The sequence below is a fragment of the Indicator indicator genome, chromosome 11 (genome assembly GCF_027791375.1).
Source record: "Indicator indicator isolate 239-I01 chromosome 11, UM_Iind_1.1, whole genome shotgun sequence".
In the NCBI taxonomy this organism is placed as follows: domain Eukaryota; kingdom Metazoa; phylum Chordata; class Aves; order Piciformes; family Indicatoridae; genus Indicator; species Indicator indicator.
Genome location: NC_072020.1, coordinates 9,786,286 through 9,808,453, shown reverse-complemented (window position 1 = coordinate 9,808,453; position 22,168 = coordinate 9,786,286). Strand labels below are relative to the sequence as shown.

The 22,168-nt window shown below is 42.8% G+C and overlaps 1 protein-coding gene across 1 annotated transcript in view; it reads left to right on the top strand.

Moving 5' to 3' along the window:
• Window positions 1-22,168, top strand: part of ADCY1 (adenylate cyclase 1) — a 156,485-nt gene that overhangs the window by 80,221 nt on the left and 54,096 nt on the right. The window contains exons 5-6 of the mRNA XM_054384976.1: window positions 11,289-11,416; window positions 21,880-22,038. Of these exons, the coding sequence (XP_054240951.1) occupies window positions 11,289-11,416; window positions 21,880-22,038 (287 nt within the window). The remainder of the gene's footprint in view (window positions 1-11,288; window positions 11,417-21,879; window positions 22,039-22,168) is intronic.

The window sequence follows — 22,168 nt, the reverse complement described above, 5'->3', positions numbered from 1 at the left end:
GTTACTGGAAGGCTGCTCTAAGGTCTCCCTTCTCTTCTGGAGGCTGAACAGTCCCAACTCTCCCAGCCTGACCCCATAGGGGAGGTGCTCCAGCCCTCTGGTTGTGCCCCTCCTCTTGACCCACCCCAACAGTTCTATGTCCTTATTGTGTTGGGAGCCCCACAACTGGGGAAATTTTCAGGAGGATTCTGATCAGTTGGTTAGAACAGCTCCTAGATACTCTTTATTGCATCAAAACAGAGAAGTGGACTGATTAGGAAACAAGGCTGTGCTTTAGTATTCAGAATGCTTGAGGAAACTGCAGGAATTTGAAACTTTTGTTTTGTTTGATTGAACTTGAGAACAGCCAGACAATTGGAATCAACTCCCAAGGGAAGCAGTGGGTTCCCCTGCATTGGACTCAGCTTGACAGGCTGCTAGGCCATCTCATTTTAACTAGACTGTTACCTAGAGAGGTTGGACCAGATGGCCCTTGGGGTCCCTTCCAACCAGGCATTTTGTGACTCTGTGACTTTAAAGAAAGATTTAACTTTGAAAGGTATGTTCCCTGTGACTAGTAAAGTGAGCTGTGAGTGTGCATCCTGGGTGCTGCTGCTTCTTAGGAAGCAACATCCAGTTTATGCCAACCCATGATAAAACAACATGACTGTGACTGAAATGCTTTAAGAAGCCTCTGTCACCAGTGTGAGAAGTCTAATAAGCACAAGGCAGCTGGGAGCCTCATGGATACCCTTGGCATTTTGACATACTATAGGAAGAGGGAATCTCCCAGTTTCAACAACATCGTTCTGAAGCTGACCAGAACCAGGAGATGAGAGATCTGGAACATTTAGAAGAGAGCCATCCTTCTGGCATTTAGAAGATGGTTTATGCTTTTTAGCATTAACATTTTCTCTTTCTCTGTGATGTTTGATTGATCTTGATTTTATTCTATTTTTAAATTTTATTCTATTTTTTTTTGGGGGGGGTAGGGCACATAGTTTTCCTTTCTTTGAAATTCTACATATTAAAAAAAAATCAAAATAGCCTGAAATGTAGTTCCAGCTTGTTACAAAGAGTTCTGAAGGCAACCCCTGGGGTTCAGATGATTGCCATTCAATACCTTTGAAAATTTGCTTGGGCGGGGGGGGGGTGGTGGGAAGGAAGAGAATTCCTCACCTTCACAGTGCCTGATAGAAATTATTTGTACTTCTATTATGTCCTTCATTTTTTTTTTATTCACCTCTAGAAAAGAAAGGTTTTTCAAAGGCTTCTCTTGTACACTTCATTTTACCTTGTAAATCACTGAGTCTACAAACTCTGCTAGGTGAAGAGGTCATCAGAATGCAGTACCTCAAATGATGGCATGCTTTCTGTTTTCACAATAGAAAAGTTTGATTTCTTAAAGGAACAGCCTTAGCAAGTCTTGGTTTATACAGGACTCTGTGGTCCCCTTAATAACATCTGGGTCTGTGGACCAGCTTCAATCACTTCAAAGAAAGAAAAGTGAGTCTTAAAAACGTAAAGCCAAATAAAAATGAGTGACAATGTTGGTATCCTTGCAGGAGTATGACTTCATCCTAGTCAGACATCAGAGAATTCTTATGGAGAGGTGCTGCTACAGAATCACTGAATCATTATGGTTGGAAAAGACCTTTAAGACCATCAAGTCCAACCTTTAATCGAACACTACCAAGTCCGCAACTCAACCATGCCCCTTGGTACCACATCCAAGGTTTTTTGAGCACTTCCAAGGATAGTGAATGCACCACTTGCCTGGATAGCCTGTTCCAAGGTTTAACCACTCTTTCAGTGCAGAATCTTTTTCCTTATATCCAGCCTAAATTCCTGCTACTGCAACTTAAAGTTGTTTCCTCTCCTCCTGCACTTGTTACTAGGGAGAAGAAAGCAACCCCCATTTCACTCAAACCTTCGTTCAGGGAGTTTTAGAGAGCAACCTCCCACCTCACTCAAACCTTCTTTCAGGGAGTTTTACAGAGCAAGAAGGCCTCCCCTCAGCCTCTTTTTCTTCAGGCCATTTCCCAGACTGCCACATCTACTTGTTTTTTCTGAACACCTCCAGGGATGGTGACTCCACCACCTTTTTGAACAGCCTGTTTCAATGCCTGACCACTATTTCAGGAAAGAAATTTCTCCTAGTATCTAACATAAACCTCCCCTGGTGCAACTTTAGGCCATTTCCTCTATCTTCTCTTTGATATCTGGGAGGAGAGATCAACACCCACTTCACTACAACCTCCTCTCAGGTAGTTCTAGAGAGCAAGAAAGTCCTCTCAGCCCCCTCTTGTCCAGACTAAACAACCCCCAATTCCCTCAGTCTCTCCTCACAAGACTTTTTCTCCAGCATCACAACACACAGTTGCTCATGCTTCTGCATGGGTACTGGCATGGTCACAATTCCATTGTCTTGTGATACAATTCAGCTATAACTAAAACATTTTGGCTGTAATAAGAGATTTTACTAGGAAGAAGCAGGCATTTCTCCAGCAGCCTGAATTGTAATGTCAAGGCTTTCCTTGTTAGAGAAGTTTTTGATCTTCTTTTAATTTTTCTTTTCTTTGGTTTCTCAGCTGCTCCCTTGTGTCTAATCAATGTGGAGAATTAATTATTTATGCTTGCAGATTAATTTTTTTTCCCTTTCAATTTCCACATTACTGCATCTTGGACATTTAAGACTTTCCATTTACAAGAGGAAGAGGATAAATGAAGTTTAGACTCTTCAAATTACATCACTGGAAGAGTATTTTGATATTCTAAATATAAGATCTTGTTCATGACTCTTTGAAGGGCAATGAAGTCGCTGAGAGGTTTGGAGAGTATGTCTTGTGAGGAGAGGCTGAGGGAGCTGGGATTGTTTAGTCTGAAGAAGAAGAGGCTAAAATGAGACTCTATTGCTCTCTACAACTACTTGAAAGGAGGTTGGAGTGAGGCTGATGTTGTCATCTCTTCCCAGGTAACTAACAGGACAAGAGGAAATGGCCTCAAGTTGTACAGGAGAAGTTTAGGTTGGATATTAGGAAGAACTTCTTTCCTGCAAGAGGAGTAAGACATTGGAACAGGTGTTTCAATCCAAAAGTTGGGAAGGAGGCATGGTTCTTTTGAACATTCCTGTGAGTAAAATTAAGACACAAGTGAGGTCATATATCAAAGTGAGACTATTTCCTGCAGACAAAACAGAGGAAGAAGGAAAATAAAAGGGAGAGAGAGAATGGAGAAGGAGAGAGAGCAGGAGAGATGGAGAGAGGTAATTACCACTCCAGGGTTCTTTCTTCAGCAGGGTGGAGAGGAGAGATGTCTGAAGATGTTCTGAGATGTCTGAAGATGTGTGAGAGATGTTCTGCTGTCACTCCAGCTGATGATGTTCTGGGTAGTGTTGCTCCAGCTTGTAGTGTTTCCACTGACGTTTTCCTCTCTTTTTAAGCAGGCATAACTCAGGAGGTTTTGTACTGTTCATTCATTGTAGTTCCACCTGACTCACATTAATAATGCATTTGTGGATTTCCAGGGGGTCTTCCCATGTGTCTGCAGGGGTGGGCACTCAGCAGCATCTATCCCTCTTTGTCATCCACTGTCCACCACATGCCCTGGGCAGCTGCTGTCTTGGTGGGCAGAGATGGCACACCAGGCAGGCTGTTCAGGATGATCTTATTTTTGTTGAGACACTTCTTCATTTCTTCATGTAATCATCACCACCAGGTTATTTACATGTTCAAGAGAGGATTTCCTCAGCAGGATGCCCAGGAAGGTGTTGGAGTCACCGTCCCTGGAGGAGTTAAAAATAAAAAAGAAGGAGTAGATATGGTACTTTGGGACATGGCCCAGTGGTCATGGAGGTACAGGGTAGAAGGTTTGATTTGATGATCTTAGTGATCTTTTCCAACCTCAATGATTCTATGATTCTTTCAGCATCTCCTCTGTAAGCTAGACAGACAGACAGAAACTTAACTTGTTCTTCCATTTGCAGCTACATACACCTTCAGGTTTTGTCAATATCTGTGGGATGAGTCTATTTTTATTCTTTTCCATTTTAATTCAGTATCTTTACCTTTTTACTTCCTTAGCTTTTAACATTCTTTTTTAATGTCAGTGTTATTGAAGTGGGTTTTTTTGCACTAGTTCAGCCTCAAAGACAGACATTCAATTTAACAATGTTGCTTCTGAGCCTTAGGTGATGAGTCAGTAACTAAGATTTTTTAATCATCTTCTGGTTTATTTCTTTTTTTCTTTTTCCCAACTGTGTCAAGAAAACTCAGTTCTTGGCTGTGCTTTGAACTAGCTATTCCTAGAAGCAATCTCTTCAAGAAAGGGATTCTATGGAATCTATAAGATGCTTTTAATTTATATGTGGTTTTAAAAGAGAAAATGAACAAAGTTTTGTGGGCTGGAAAGTTAGTATTGGAAAATATAAGGTTCCACCATCTTTGTGGAAACTGGTAAGTGTGCACTACAGGGGGGGGTGTTTGCAAAGGCTAATTTTAAGGAGGCTTTTATCCCCAAGGTCCCTTGATAGTGCAGACACATGATCCCACTGAGGCAGATCATGCACATAAACTTGAATCCAGTTCTGCTCAGTCATCTGGAGAGATCTCCTGGAAAGACTTAAGGAAGTAAGGTGTCTTAAATTCATACAATCATAGAATGGTTTGAGTTGGAAGGGACTTTAATGATCATCAAGTTCCAACTCCCCTGCCACGGGTAGGGACAGCTTCCACTAGACCAGGTTGCTCAAGGCCCTATCCAACCTGCCCTTGAACACCTCCAGTGAAGGGACATCCACAACCTCTCTGGAATAGGTTGTCCAAGGAGGTTGTGGACGTTCCCTCCCTGGAGGTGCTCAAGGTCAGGATCCTAATGAATGTGCTTGCAATTCACTAGGATCAGGGACTAACCATGTGTGCAGGTTGTGAAGCTGAAGTAAAGTGTCTTGGACCCCTTTACCTTTTAGTATCCTGTCCCATGAGATTTCCCCTAGCAGTTGTTTGAAAAGGCCAAAGTTGGCCCTGCTGAAGTCCAAGGTTGTGATCCTGCTTGCTGTTCAGTTCTTACTGCACAAGATCCTGAACTCCCCCATCTCGTGTCACTACCCAAGACTTCAATATTTGAAGAAAAGAGGCAGAGATATGGTGCTGAGGACATGGTTTAGCACCAGACTTGGTAGAGTTAGAGAATGGCTGGACTCAATCACCTTAAAGGTCTTTTCCAATCTAAATGATTCCATGATTTCTATGAAAACACTGAACTAACAATGGTTTTTTAGGCAATGATTTGCTTCTCTAACAGATTCAAAGGGTTTCAGGAGGTGAATGGATGAAGATGTGAAAGGATTTTGAGCCAAAAGCTGCTCACTGTGCCTACACTTCATCTCCTTCCACCTTGCCACATGCAGCAATGCTCTTAGATGAGTGGTGTCTTTTTAATTTTTTTTTCCATTGCTAGCACTAATCATGGTGAAATTTGGCAGTGACCAAACATCTGTTCACATTTTTCTAGCCTAAACAAAAATGAATGTCATTGCTACCCGTAGATTCATAGAGTGGTTTAGGTTGGAAAGGACTTTTAGAAGATCATCTCATTCAAACCACCCCTTCATTGGCAGGGACACCCTCCACTAGACCAGGTTTCTCAAGACCTCATCTGACCTGGCCTTGAAGATTTCCAGGGAGGGGGGCATCCACAAATTCCCTGGGCAACCTGTTCTAGTGTCTCACCACCCTCATTGGAAGTAATTTCTCCCTAATATCCGGCCTGTATTTCCTGTCTTCCAGCTCAAAGCCGTTGCCCCTCATCCTATCACTGCAAGCCATTGTAAAAAGTCTCTCCCCAGCTTTCTTGGATGTGCCTTCATGTACCAGAAGGCTGTAAGGTGTCTCTGGAGCCTTCTTTTCTCCAGGCTGAGCAGTCCCAACTCTCCCTGCCTGTCCCCATATGGGAAGTTCTCCAGCCCTCTGATCATCTTCATGGCCCTCCTCTGGACCCACTCCAGTAGCTCCATCTCTCTTTTATGTGGGGGCACCAGAACTGGACACAGTACTCCAGGTGGGGTCTCATGAGAGCAGAGTATAGAGGGAAATTCACCTCCCTTGTCCTGCTGGTCACACTTCTTTTGATGAATTGTTCTAGGAGAGTATAAAACTGGTAGGGTCTGAGTTAGGGAAAATGGAAATCGCTGCTTATGCATCTTTTTGTAAGCCTTAATCATTTTATCTCTTACTCTGTACAGTATAGCTGAATCCAAACTGGGTGAATATGGTAAAGGATGTTTTAAGGTACCTTAGATGATGCAGTTTTTATTAGTTGAAAATGGAAAAGAAAAAACCCAAAGTCTTTCTAATTTATGGATAAATAAAATCGCTCCTACTCATAGAACCACAAGTAGGATGCTTAGGGGACTTGAGCATTTCCCCTATGAAGAGAGACTGAGAGCCCTGGGGCTGTTTAGTCTGGAGAAGAGAAGGCTGAGAGGGGATCTGATCAATGTCTATCAATATCTGAGGGGTGGGTGTCAAGTGGAGGGGGCCAGGCTCTTTTCAGTGGTTCACAGTGATAAGCCAAGGAACAATGGGTTCAAACTAGAACATAGAAGATTTCACCTCAACACGAGGAGAAACTTCTTTCCAGTGAGGGTGACAGAGCACTGGAACAGGCTCCCCAGGGGAGTTATGGAGTCTCCTTCTCTGGAGACTTTCCAAACCCACCTGGATGCACTCCTGTGCAGACTACCCTAAGTGATCTGCTCTTGAGGTCCCTTCCAACCTCTGATATACTGTGAGACTGTGATAGCACAGGAGGTGGGTAGTATGATGCCAGGAGTAGGGTAGTGTAGAGGATATATTTCTTCAGTGGGTAGTATGATGCCAGGAGTAGGGTAGTGTAGAGGATATATTTCTTCACTTCCTCCAGCACAAACAGAATATGCATTTTTTTTTTCAGTCCAAACTTCTCCTTGACATGGTCTTCCACATGACAGATCTGAAACTTGAAGACTTTGTACCTATGGCTCCCTCTTGATAACAGTTGCAGAGAGCCAGAGAGCCTCACCTCAGCCTTCTCTTGTCCAGCCTAAATAATCCCAATTCCCTCAGCTCCTCCTCACAAGATCTGTTCTCCAGACTGTTCACCAGCTTTGCTGCCCTTCTTTGGACTTGTGAGCACCTGGGTCAGCATGTGCTGACAGCTCAGAATGTTCTGAGCATCCTTGACTTTGGATCTATTCATGTGACTAAAAATTACTCACTTGCATAGCTTACATAAAAAAAGACAAACAAAAGAAAAACAAATTAAAGCTAAACCAACCAAACAAAAAGAAAACAAAACCCCAAATCAACAATAACAAACAAACAAAAACCAAAGGAACAAAACAGAGAAACTAAATCCCAACCAAAAAAACACCAACAAAAAAGGTCACCTCAGCAGCAAAGGCTTGCTGCAATCTGACATCTGTGAAGGGTCCTCCTTTAGAAGATTTGACACATGCCCAATGCAATCTCTCTGTTGAATAGAGCACCTGGCTGTATTCTTATGTATTGTGCTTGGAGAGGTCTGAAAGGTCCTTAAACTTTGTTGTTTCTTTGAGAGAAATGTTTTTGCAATATATATTTTACAAATCACACATTTCCCCCCTTTTCTTTTTGTTAAAAAGAAAAGAAAGCAAAACAAACCAAAACCAAACAACCTCTAAGATCATTGAGTCTGTCTGTCATCCTAACACCACCATGGCCACTAAACCATGTCCTAAGAGCCATGTCCAACATGTTTCTTGAAAACCTCCTGGGATGGTGACTCCACCACCTCCCTGAGCAGCCTGTTCTAATGCTTGACCAATGTCTGTATAAGACATTTAATCATAGAATCATAGAATGTGAGGATTTGGAAGGGATCTCCAGAGATCATCTAGTCCAACCCCTCTGCCAAGTCAGGATCTCCTAAGGCAGGTCACACAGGAGCATGTCCAAGTGGGTTTTGAATCTTTCCAGAGAAGGAGACCCCACAGCCTCTCTGGGCAGTCTGCTCCAGGCCTCCAGCACCCTCACAGAGAAACAAAAAAACCACAAACAAACAAAGAAACAAACAAAAAGGGTTAAATAAAAATCTACAACAGCACCCCAAGAGTAGTTTGAAACAGGAAACTACACCCATCCTTTCTACCTAAGAGGTATGATGAATTGCTTCAGAAAGTGCTGGTCCAAAAGTCTAAAGAAAGCTATTAGCAAGTTCGAAGCACCCTCTGCTTTCTTAGCTGGGCTTCTGCCTCGCACTGATGGTCCTGCCAGAGGGAATTCTGCAGATCTGCTTGGAAAGGTCTTGGGAAAGCATCGCAGGTGGGCAGGCTGCCTGGCTAATGCAGTGCTAGCAGTCTCTGGTGCTTTTCATCATGTGCATAAAAGCAGATTATCAGCTGTTTCTAAACAGACGTTGCTTGTACCAACTGTGACTGGAATTTGTAAACGATGGCACTCGGAGCCATCACCATCACAAATGTGAGAAATATTGCCGAGTCAAGGGCTTCTTTGGAACAGAACAAAGGGAGGGAAAGGCTTTGCTTTGGGAATTTGCATATCAATCCTTCAAAAGATTGCTCTCACAAAGCTGCTTTCTGCAGCTCCTTCCTGGAAGCCTGCCTCACTGTGTCCAGAAAAAGAAAACAAACCATTTTTCCCAACATTGCTGTGTCTTCCTTGATTATGATAAAGAAGGACAGTGAGGAAAACAGCTGGTAAAGAATAGAGTGGTAGCTCCAAAACCAGCAGGGGATTTAGCCATATGCCTTCCATCAAAATTAATCTCTCCTCAGAAATGCTGTAGTCCTTATTTTCTTTTTCTCCTGCACAAGCAATGAATCAACTTGGAAAAGTGGTAATGGGTCAAACTCTGTGCTGGGTGGTTTTTTGCCTTTTTTTAAGCTATTTATTGCTGTGCCAGTCTGACAGCAATGTGGTATATCCTCTTATAAAAATTTTTCACAGAAAGGGTTCTCAGCATTGGAACAGGCAGTCCATGGAGATGGTGGAGCTGTCATCCCTGGATGTATTTAAAGAAGGCTGAGTGATGTGGTTTACTGGCAGAGGTTTAGCAGTAGTGGTGGGATTGTAAGCTCTAGGCAAGCAGTTGGACTTGATGGTCTCAAAGGTCTCTTCCTTTGAGTTCTAAGTTCAACAGTTCTAAGATTCTATGATAAATTTACTGCTTTCTTAATATATAAAAAGAAGTGGACAAAAAAATTTCCTCAAGCAGTGTTAGCATACCTGCTCCCATGGCTGAACAGGGGTAATTCCCATTTTACAGTATTTGTTCAATACTTGGAAACATTTACAAAGCAGAGGAGCATAGGAATGCTGCAACTGGAAGGGTGTGTAATAGCAAGCCCTGAGTGCTGGGGAGTTATGTGTCAGAGAGAAAGGGATCACTGTTGGCATGACCATAGCTTCTGAGCTGGAGTGTGGGTAATGATGTGGAGAGTGTGGTCATACAAAGGGTAGTGGTCAATGTGCAAATGGAGAAGGGTGACAAGTGGTGTCTCTCAGGGGTCTGTACTGGGACCAGTGCTGTTCAATGTCTTCTTCAATGATATAGACAATGAGACTGAGTGCACCCTCAGCCAAGATGAGTGGTGCAGTTGGTAAGACTGAGAGACAGGATGGCATCCAGAGGGACATGGAGAGGCTGGAGAGGTAGGCTGAGCTGAATCTCATGAGGTTCAATAACAACGAAGCCCAAGGACCTTCACTTAGGTTGGGGGAATTCCTCAATATCAGTACAGGCTGGGAGATAATGAGATTGAGAGTAGCCCAGAAGAAAAAACTTTTGAAGGTACTGGTGGATGATTCCATCAGTCTAATTTATTCTGGGGAGACCCCACCTGGAATACTGGGTTCAGCCCAACACAAGAGGGACAGAGACCTGCTGGAGCAGGTCCAGAGGTGGCCACAAAGATGATCAGAGGGCTGGAGCACCTTTCCTATAAAGACAGGCTGAAAGAATCAGGACTCCTCAGCCTGGAGAAGGCTGTAGGGAGACCTTATAACTACATTTTAATATCTGAGAGGGACCTACAGGAAGGTTAAGGAAGAACTGTTTAGAAGGGCTTGTAATGACAGGATGAGGAGCAATGGTTTGAAACTACAGCAGGGAAGATTTAGATTGGGCATTAGAAGGAAGTTCTTCACAAGGATGGTGGTGAAATACTGGAACAGGTTGCCCACAGATACAATTGAGGCCCCATCCCTGGAGATGTTCAAGGTCAGATTTGATATGGCCCTGTGCAGCCTGCTCTAGTTGGAGGTGTCTTTGCTGACTGCAGGGGGGTTGGACAAGATGACCTTCAAGGGCCCCTTCCAACCTAATGCAATCTGTGAATCTCAGCTGGCTTTGATTCCTGTAGGCAGGAGACTGCACAAGCACATGTGTCTGTGTGAAAGGCTGAACCACTGTGATTAGATCATATTTTTCCAGAAATGTTAAATTCCCTCACTCCCACCCTCCCTCTTATTTTTTACTTTTTGCCCCCTTCTGTGCCACCCAAGCCAAGTCTTTATAGCACACTGCTGGAATCGGATTTTTGCTAATCCTCTCTCATCACATCCATAACAGCTAATTCTGCACAACACTTACTGGCATTGTCCCAAATGTTTAAGTTGGATTCATTTAATCAGGTTATTTACTTTTCTGAGCCATACTCTAAATAGAAGTTTCCACAGTGTAGCTGAAAGGGATACCAACATCTCTTCCTTTCTCCTCATACCTTATTAAGAGTAGTGCTTTGTTAAAGGCATTTTGTTATGTGCTGTTTCACAGAATCACAGAATATTTAGGGTTGGAAGAGACCTCCAGAGATCATTGAATGCAACCTCGCTGCCAAAGCAGGATCACTTAAGGCAGGCTATACAGGATCTCATCCAGGGGAGGGGTTGAAATTCTCCAGAGAAGGAGACCCCACAACCTCTGTGCAGCCTGTTCCAGTATCTTAAAGATCATACAGTTCCAACACCCTGCTATGGGCAGGGACACCTTCCCCTAGACCAGGTTGCTCAAGACCCTGTCCAGCCTGTCCTTGAACACTTCCAGGGAGGTGGTATCCACAACTTCTGTGGGCAACCTATTCCAGTGTCTCATCGCTCTCACTGTAAAGAATTTCTTCCTAATATCCAGTCTAAATTTGAACTATAGCTTACTTCAGTGGACCACAAAAGGATTCCCTGAAGGACTACATATTATTGGAGATTTTACCCTGCAGATATTGGAAGATTTATATGAATAGTAAAACTTTTCCCATTCTGTTTTTTTTATTAAAGGAAAACCACTGCAGAAGAATAAAAATCCTAGGGGATTGTTACTACTGCGTATCAGGATTGACCCAGCCCAAAACGGATCATGCTCATTGCTGTGTTGAAATGGGACTGGATATGATTGACACCATCACGTAAGTACTGTGCTTGGGGAATCCAGGCAGCACTGCTACCACAACTTCCATCTGGCAGCTCACACTTCAGGTCACAAGGTACTCATTTTAGGAAGGCATTCATTCAAAATATCAATTTTCCACTCTATTTAATTACTATGAGGGAAAAACACACAGGTATGAGTGCGTAGAGGCACATACACGTAGTGATTAGGAGCCAGAAAGCTACTGGGAAACCATGAAATATTCCTGTTGTCATTTGCCACAAAGGAAAGGTTCCAGTTCCTTGTTTCACAGCAAAAAGCTGCTCCTTTTGCACCCCAATGTGTGAACTCAAAGCAAATCCCCCTGGATCAGGTTGTGTATGTGTTTGTATCCTCCGGACGACAGCGCACCGAGTTATTCTTTCTCTGTGTCATGTTTAAACCTCCAATTTGCTCCACTTCCCAGAAATGGAATGTGAAATTCACTTTGCTCTTCAGAAGAATGTTTTTTGTGCTTGACAGCTCTACATTGATCATTATTTTACCAAAGCAAAAAAAAAAAAAAAAAGTGAATGTGAGAGAACTGTGAATGAGGCTTGAGCAAGAGCTGCTGATCTGTTCTATCACACAGGAGAGAAGGGATGAGGATGGGGAATTACTTCACTGATGTATTATTACTCTCTGTGTGCATGCAAGTGGTTTGTAGGCAGGCTACAGGAGGGAGTACACACCTGTATTAGTTTTGTATGTATAGAATACACCTGTATTAGTTCTTTATGCCAGGGGAAGTTTAGGCTGGAGGTGAGGAGAAAGTTCTTCACAGAGAGAGTGGTTGGCCATTGGAATGTGCTGCCCAGGGAGGTGGTGGAGTCACCATCCCTGGAGGTGTTCAAGAGGGGATTGGACGTGGCACTTGGTGCCATGGTTTAGTAGTCATGAGGTGTAGGGTGACAGGTTAGACTTGATGATCCTTGAGGTCTCTTCCAACCTTATTGATTCTGTGATTCTGTGAAACACTGTTAAGCACAGTGCTAATATATTTGGAATAAGCTCTCACAAGCGTGTCACAACAGTGGCCTTAACTTGTTCTGCATTGGAAAGTGTTTGGCCACTCTTCCCAACAGCCATTTATTCTTTCTCTTGTCAGACAGACTGCTGAGAGACTGCTAACTCAAGGGTTTGCTTCCCTTCACTAGGTCCCAACTTTTTGCATCATACACAAAAGCTGGCCTATTGAATGCAGCCTATTCCATAGGTCAACTGAGCAAACCAGTGGGGTATTTGATACCATACTGATGTCATGCCATCTATGTAAGGGGAGGTATGGCCAAAGGCAGAGGCAGTGGTGGTTCAGGGACAGGCCTTCTGTGAGTATATCACATTTTCTATCACAGAATGGCAGAATGGTGGGGTTTGAAAAGGGACCTCTGGGAATCATCCAGTCCAACCTCTCTGCTAAAGCAGGGCCACCCAGAACAGGTTGTCCAGGATCACAATGTCCAGGGGGTTTAGAGTCACTTCAGAGGGGTAGACTCCACAACCTCTCTGGACAGGCTGCTCCAGAGCTTTGACACACTCACCACAAAGAAATTTCTCCTCCTGTTCAGGTAGAACCTACTGGATTCAAGTTTGTGCCCGTTGCCCCTTGTCCTGTCACTGGGCACCACTGAAATGAGTCTGGCCCCATCCTCTTGCCTCTCACCCTTTATCTCTTGCAGAGCATTGAGAAGATCTCCTCTCAGGCTGCTCTTCTCTAGGCTGAACAGCCCCAGGGCTCTCAGCCTTTCCTCCTCCCAGAGATGCTCCGGGCCCCTCAGCATCTTTGTAGCCTCTGTGGACTCTGTTCCTTATCTCTCTTGAACTGGGGAGCCCGGAATTGGACACACTACTCCAGGTGTGACCTGACTGGGACAGAGTAGAGAAGGAGGAAAACCTCTCTTGACCTGTTGGCCACACTCTTTTTCATGCACCCCAGGAGACCATTGACCTTTTTGGCCACGAAAGCACATTGCTGGCTTATGATGAACTCATCCACCAGGACCCCTCTTCCTCTGCAGAGTTACTTCCCAGCAGGTTGACCCCAATACTTCAACAGTGACACATCGTTAATATTTTTTTGTTATTCCAGTTGCTTCTTCTCTCTCTGTGTTGTTAAACTCTCCTTATCTCAACCCATGGGATTTAGCCTTTTTCTCCAAGTCTCCTTCCCACCTTCTCATGGTGGGGGGTGGAAGTAGTGAGCGAGTGGCTGCATGGGGCTCAGCTGTTGCCAGGACCTAAACCATGACTGCGATTTAAGCAACTGAAGGCTGGTTCTTATTTCTAGCTCAACCCATATGTTTTTCTTATAATATTCTTTTGTAAAATCTCTCAGAATATGAAGAGTTGGGAAAATTAATCCACCTAGTCCCTCTCACTCAATGCAAGTTCATCATCTTTGTAAACATTGTAAAACAGATAAAAGACTGTAAGACATGGTAGGCTATGATACCACAAAATCCTAAAAGGATATTCTAAGTCTGCAAATCTGGTGCATGTTCAGTCTTCCATCAGTATATGGATTCTCCATCCATAAGGAAGCCTTGGCTCTTGGAAGCATGGTTAGATATGCAAGCCTTGTACACATTTTCCAGAGCCTTTTATGTTCTTAAATCCCTGGAAAGCAGCATCTGATGCTTTCATCCTCTTTTAAACCTAGCATTCATCTTTTATTCATTAGTTGTGCTGTGTTTCATGTGCACAAGTAATGTTGGGATAAAACCATCTGAACTTTCCTTTTTGAACCCTTCAGTTTTGCTGATATTGAAAAGGGAACGTGTTCCCTTTTAGAGTTAGCACTTACTGGCTGCTGTCATGATATTGTAGGCTGGAAAGAGGAATAGAATTAAAAAATACAGTGTGAACTGAGAGTGTTTAGCCTGGAGAAGAAAAAGCTCAAGGGGTATTTTCCCACTGCCTACAAATACCTGATGGGAGAGACGATAAAGACAAATTTTTCCCAGTGTTACCCAGTGTCAGAACAAGAGGAAATGGGCACAAACTGAAATACAAGAAATTCTATTTAGATAGAAGAAACAACTTATTTGCTGTGGAGGTAGTCATGTACTGGAGAGGTTGTACTGGAAGGTTGTGGAGTTTGCATCCTTGGAGACATTTAAAACCCAGCTGAACACAGTCCTGGGCAGACTTTGGTAGCTGACTCTAGTAGGTCAGACTTCAGTGGTGAATGAAGGGATGATTGGTCTGGATGATTTCCAGAGACCAGTGGATGGGCTGCAGTCTGTTACCTAGACATGTTTAAGCAGAGCTTGTGGCAGAAGATAACTGGTAATTTCAGCATTTTATTTTTTAAAGAATTCATATATTTTACATCTGTAGTGTAGTCTGAGCAGAGTGACAAAGCGAGATGGAGAGTTGATGAATGGCTAGAGACCTATTCAGCATGCTTTGTACATAAGCACAATTAATTAATTAATCCCCTTTTTTCTTTTTTTTTTTTTTTTCCCAGTGAAGAATTAATTATATGAGTAAGGACTGTAAGATCCAGGCTCCATGCACATTTTTTTCTCTTGGTTAAATGCAGGTGCTTGTTCAGCTTGTGTTAGGAAACAGGAAGATGATGCTTTCCAAGTACCATTGCCCTTGGTGAAAGTACTATTGTTTTTATTTTATGTTTTACTGCAAGTAAAGCATACTCTGTTCAGATATTGTCCACTTCTTGTTGAGGTGCTCTTGTTAACAGAATCATGTGCACAAAGAGCTTCCAACCAGGAAAACAGGTTCTGATGAGGATTAGGAAAAAACCTCTTCAGTCCTTCAGACAGAGCATTGTTAGAAATTGGTTTCCCCAGATCAATTTGTTTGAAAATACGTTGAACAAATGAAAGGAACTGAAGAGATTGTGATGGTTGAAGTTCAAATGCAATATTTGTTTCCTATTGATATGAATATTAGGTGCTGTTTATCAGTCCCATGAGAGGCAGAGTCCCTTTGTTTTTTACACTTCCCCCTTTCATCCAGAGCTGGATGCTGGCTGATAGTCTTCTAAAAGCATCTTCACTCTAATGCAGTAATCAGGGCTTGACATTGTAAATTTATGCCTTGAAATTGTCATTCTTAGTGACAATTAAGGATGTTACCTGCGATAAATAAATAAACTGAATTACAATTCAGCAGACAGACTTATCAGGAGAGTCTGTCCCAGAGAGAAGTACCACCAAGATGTGTTTTTTACAGCAAATCAAGGAATAGAATCTCCTTGTGTCTGCTCAATGGATTTGAGGTGAATGAGTTGATATAAACTAATACTTTATATTCTCTTCACGTTCTGTGTAATTGTTATTTAAGTATCCAGGAATATGGTGCTGCATGTGAGTAACAACTGAGAATGTTACCTCATTACATTTAGATTGAGCTTTCTCAGGGCAATTTTCCGGGAACATTATAAAATGCTTAAATTTTTCACGATTTCATCTGTCTTCCACGAAGCTCTTTTTTTCAAGGGCAAAATTAAAGTCAGGTCAGAATCATTATGGAAGGATTTTTTTTTTTTCACTTCAAAAGCAATAAGAGAAACAGTATTGTATCCTCTTTCTATTCCAAAAGATTTTTTGCTGCCAATAAGTTAGAATCAGAGAACTGACCCAGTTAGAAGAGTCCTCACAGATCATTGAGTCCCACTTTCATCCCAAGACCACCATGGCCATTAAACCATGTCCCAAAGTGCCATGTATATAATCTCCTTGAACACTTCAAGGGATGATGACTCCACCATCTCCCTGGGCAGCCTGTTCCAATGCCTGAGCTCTCTTGCAGGATAGAAATGTTTTGTAATCCCTAATCTAAACCTGGCACAATTTCAGACCATTTCCTCTTGTCATAGAATCAAGTTTTGTGTACGTTTCTCCATACACTCCAGGTGTCCTGCTTCAGAGTCACTTAACCATCATGGTGGTATTGAAGTGGGAGTTAAGTGCTAAATACCACCAATATTGTTTCCATCAGGTGAGGTTTAACTGTCAGGGGCTTTTGAGAAATGTAATTGAAATGGTCGTGTTCATTAGGGCTTCTAATGTGCCAGGTGTTGCTCCAAGGTTGAAGTTGTTGCTCTAATGGGGCAGTTGTTCTTACCTTGGTTTTTAACAGCGTGTTTGGCCAAGTACTCTCCTCACTTTGCTTAAATTCCTTGCTACATCTGAAGGTTCCACTGTATTTACTACAGTATTTCACCTTCTAAATAGATATATTTGTTAGCTATTTGCAATATACAAGAGCTTTGTCCAGTTACCCATGCTCGTCCCCTCTCTCCCACAAACTGGATAGAGTTCTGGTTTCAGGCAGCATTATGGAGGCAGTTGTACACATTTTTTAGTAATATTTTCTTTCCTTACAAAGCACTGATGTAAATTATATTAAGCAACTCTTTGCCTTGTCCAGAAATCATAGGATCATAGAGTCATAACACTGGAAAAGATCTCTAAGATCATCAAGTCCAAGTGTCACCCCAAAATCACCATGCCCATTAAACCACACCCCAAAGTGCCAAGTTGTTTGAACATCTCCAGGGATGGTGGCTTCACCACCTCCCTTGTTCCAGTTCCTGACCACTCTTTCAGTGAAGAAATTTTTCCTAATATCCATCTAAACCTCTCTGTGCAAACTGAGGCCATTTCCTCTCATCCTCTAATTTGTTACTTGTGAGAAGAGACAAACCTCCTCTCAGGGAGTTGTAGAGAGCATCGAGGTCTCCCCTCAACCTCCCTTTCTGCAGACTAAACAACCCCAGTTCCGTCAGCCACTCCTCACCAGACCTGTTCTTCAGACCTTTCTCCACCTTTGTTGCCCTTCTCTGGACTCTCTCCAGCACCTCGATGCCTTTCTTGTCATGAGTGGCACAAAACTGAACACACTATTTGAGGTGCAGTTGACTCTACCTGATACAGCTAGCTCCACCAGTCATCCCTGTTGGATCTCACAGAGGGATGCTGACCTTATTTTGCACCTTTACACTGTGTTGCTGCTTAGTTTCATGAGAGACTGTGGAGGTTGATGTTTGAACTGTCTCCTTCCTATGGATTTTTTCATTGACTAACCAAAGGCACTGGGGAAGGATGAGCAGCTATAGCAGCCAGTCTGAGGGGGGCTAGCTGAAGTATCAAGTTTTCCTGGGTGATCTTTCACCTATGGAAGAAGACTGGGCCTACTTTTGTGTTATTGTAAATTGTACCTTGAACCTAAGAGGAACACTGAATAGTGAATAATTTATTTGGGAAACATCTTTTGGGTTTCCTTTTCATGGCTTGTTTATGGGCTGCTGGTATTTTTTCAGGAGCATATTTATAATTTTAACTGCATCCATGGACTTTTCTGTGATGTCTTAGTGCAGAAACATTTAGGAGTATGATTGTGGTACTGCTCTGATTTTGTATTTGAAGTCTGTTCTTTATGTGTTACTTAGCACTCCTTATTTTTGGCATATTCATGTATAAAAGGCACACAGCTATTCAAGGTAAATTTAGAAAGTTTAATGACTTTTCATGAGCTTTTTCTTTTCCTGCTTAAATTGAATGATGGTGAAAGCACCCCTGAAACACACTGTCATTTCTGGGGAAAATGTAGAAATGTGTTCTCAATTTAGATTCTGTACTAAATGACTGTTCAAAACATCAGGTGTTTGCAGATTCTGCTTCATGGCTCATTGGTATAAGAGACAGCCCAGCTTATTTAATAAGGAGTGTGATCAGCCATGTTCTATCTCTTTGCTCATTTCTTTTAATTTCCTTTTTTTGCTAAGCTATTCAAATGTCTGAAAGCAGCTGAAATTTTCCTCTCTCCATCCAGCCACTTGAAACAAAATACTGGCAGAGGTTTGGAGTGGTCTTTATTAATGTCTGAGTTTCCTCTGTCTTCATAAATTTAGTCTGGAGTTTTGTATACTGTTTTAAATGAAAACAAACAAACAACAACAACAACAAAATGAACAAGTAACCCTCCCTTGCAAAACAAACAAACAGAAAAACCCACAACAAAATGCAACACAAACCAAACCAAACCCATTTATTTGCAAAACTCGCAGGCTTGCAGGTTCACCAATGAAGATAATTACCTAGGTTCTGCAGGAGAATGCAGATAAGTAATCAGGGCTTAATCCTGAAGGGCTGTGGCTTGCAGGGTTTGGTCTTGGTATAAGGTCTGTCTGTTAATGATACAATAAATATGCACAGGTGAAGACATAAGGTTTAGTTACCTCTAGGTGGCTTATATTATTAGCTCCTCTAATTTCCTCAAGGCTTTGCCAAGCAGACTGTGCACAGCAAAGCTCAAGTCCTTTTAGGATTCCCTGGAGTCATTTTTGAGGCTTGACTAGGAATAGATGCTGAATAAAGGAAAGCTGACTTGCCCTGAGTAGAAATAGAACAAGGAAATATTTAATCTTTCAGAAAGCTGTGCATAAGCTTTTCTGTGCTGTTGCATAAAACATGACTGAAAAAATGTGGTATGCTTGGATTCCTTATGGGAACAAACGAGATCTCCCTGTTACTCACATTAGTAATGGCTGACACAGTACACACTCCAGCACTTCATGGCTGAAGAAGTCCTTACTTACATTGAGGCCAGCTGTCTTGTGCTGCTCACCCCATATCTTAACCTTTGCTGCCCTTTCTGTTAATTAGATTTAAACAATGCAACCAGGCAAAAACCAAATACAGGGACTCCTCCTGAAATCATCCTCCTAAAGACCTCTTTGCTAAATCCAATGTAGCTGAATAATATTTTAAAAAATACATTGGTCAGTGAAGATCAAGGAAAATTTACAGCCAGAAGTGGGGCCAGCTCTGTTTAACATCAGTGATTAGGATGAGGAGATCAACTGGAGCCTCAGTCAGTCTTCAGATGACAGCAGTTTGGGTGGCTGTGTCAATCTGCTGGAGGGCAGGGAGGCTCTGCAGAGAGACCTGGACAGGCAGGATCTATGGGCTGAGATCAACAGCATGAGATTCAGGAAGGACAAGTGTTGAGTGCTGCATTTCAGCCACAATGACCCCATACAACATTACACACTTGGGGCAGAGTGGCTGCTCGGTGGGGAAAGGATGTCAGGGTGCTGGTTGATCACTGGCTGAATATGAGCCAAGGGATGCTCAGGTGGCCAGGAAGGCAAATAGCATCCTGGCTTGGATCAGGAATAGTGTAGGCAGCAGCTTGTCATTCAAGGGGGATTTTAATGAAATGGTGAACTTAGTAGAACTTCAGAAATCTAAACAGTGATGACACAAATGAGACGGTAACATCTTTAAAATTACTGTTAACCTTCCATGCTGCACAGAGCCAAAGAGTTAGGGTGCATAGGATGCTCTTTTCCCAGATTATTTTATATTGTTTTAATTGCAAATTAGATCTTTTACACTATTACCTTGAACTCAAGCCACTGCAAACAAAAAGATCAGGGAAAATAAAATATTATCTTGATATTACAGATGGAGAACTGAAAGTTGATAAAATTACACTGAGTCACAACAAACTGTGGTAAAAAAAGGAGAGCAATCAAATGCAGTCTTGAGTGGTTCAGGTTTTTGTTGTACTCATGAGACTAATCTTGCCCTTAGTGTTTAATACTGAACTCCTTCATGATCTAATTCAGGCTGCCTGTGTTTTTTGTAAGACTGAATGGGACAGGGGGAGATGAAAAAAGAATAAAAGAGAGAAAAATGCACCAACCAGTAAACCTCAGGTGAGGATAAGGAGAAATATTAACAGATTTTTCAGTAAAAGGAAGCAAGCAGGAAGGCCATGTTAACACTGAGTTGAAAGCCATCTGGAATAATGGAAAATTAAAGCATGTTTGCTTACTTAGATATCAGGTTAAAAATAAGCCTCCTAAAACAGTTTCCACAAAACCTTCTTATGATTTGTACAATCATATTGTGGTCACTTGTCATCCTGCTGAAATAAACATGCACTGGGAGACAGGCACATTTAGGACAAAATAAATATTGTGTGAGAGGCAAGATAAACATGAAAGTACAGGATTCAACCCAGGCTGTCTCTGAGTTCTTTGAGTTACAGTCAGAAACTTTATTGTTTACCTCTCTGTAAAATATTTGTTGCTGTAGGACTGCGATAGTAAATATTGCAAAAGTGGCAAACTGAATCTAAAATTTATAGTCAGAGGGAAGTTTTGTGACAAAGCCATTTGATGCATTTGCTTTCTTTTTTCTGTTCTTTCACATAATGAAAAATAGCTTTGCTTGGGGTTTCTTGGAAACTGGAAAATGTACACGTTCAACATCTTTGAAGATGTTCAACATCTTTGTTGGTGCCATGGACAGTGGCATTGAGCGTCCCCTCAGCAAGTTTGCTGATGACACCAAGCTGTGTGGTGCAGCAGACAGGCTGGAGGGAAGGGATCCATCCAGAGGGACCTGGACAGGCTGGAGAGGTGGGCACAAGCCAACCTCAGGAGGTTCAACAAGACCAAGTGCAAAGTCCTGCATCTGGGTCTAGGCAATCCCAAGCACAAATACAGGCTGGGCAGTGACTGGCTGGAAAGCAGCCCTGAGGAGAGGGACTTGGGGGTGCTGGTGGATGAGAAGCTCAACATGAGCTGTCAGTGTGCACTTGCAGCCCAGAAAGCCAACCAGATCCTGGGCTGCATCAAGAGAAGTGTGGCCAGCAGGTCAAGGGAGGTGATTCTCCCCCTCTACTCAGCTCTGGTGAGACCCCACCTGCAGTACTGCATCCAGTTCTGGAGCCCCTATTACAAGAGGGATATGGACATGCTGGAAGGTGTCCAGAGAAGGGCCACCAGGATGATCAGAGGGCTGGAGCACCTCTCCTATGAGGACAGACTGAAAGAGTTGGGGCTGTTCAGTCTGGAGAAGAGAAGGCTCCGAGGTGACCTTCTTGTGGCCTTCCAGGATCTGAAGGGGGCTACAAGAAAGCTGGGGAAGGACTTTTTAGGCTGTCAGGTAGTGATAGGACTAGGGGGAATGGAATAAAGCTGGAAGTGGGGAGATTCAGGCTGCATGTGAGGAAGAAGTTCTTCCCCATGAGAGTGGTGAGAGCCTGGAATGGGTTGTCCAGGGAGGTGGTTGAGGCCCCATCCCTGGAGGTGTTTAAGGCCAGGCTGGATGAGGCTCTGGCCAGCCTGATGTAGTGTGAGGTGTCCCTGCCCATGGCAGGGGGGTTGGAACTGGATGATCCTTGTGGTCCCTTCCAACCCTGAATGATTCTATGATTCTATGATTCTATTAGGTCAAGAAGTTTAGAAATACTGAAATTTTGATCCAATTGTGACCAAGAAAATTATTTCTTTGGAATTACAGTTGTTTTGAAAGCATGAAGGAAAAGTCCAATGCCTGAGTATATCATCGAAGACTTTTAAAAGATCCTGTTGTTCAGTCACATATATCCATGATGACTTTGGTGGAGGGAGAGAAAAAGGAAATCAAGAGCAACATCATAGTCTAACAGCTAATACTCTGATGCTGTCTCTTCCAGGTCTGTTGCCGAAGCCACAGAGGTTGATCTCAACATGAGAGTTGGATTGCATACAGGAAGGGTGCTTTGTGGGGTCCTGGGTCTCCGAAAATGGCAATATGATGTTTGGTCAAATGATGTGACTTTAGCTAATGTAATGGAGGCTGGAGGACTGCCTGGGTAAGTCTGAGAAAAAAGTCAAAGAAAAAAAAGAGAAACCTGTATGGGTGAATGTTAAGGGTCAGGACTGTGCTGGCCACTAAATGAGTGCCCCAGGTGGCACAGATGTAGCAGTGCCCCTGGTCTTCAA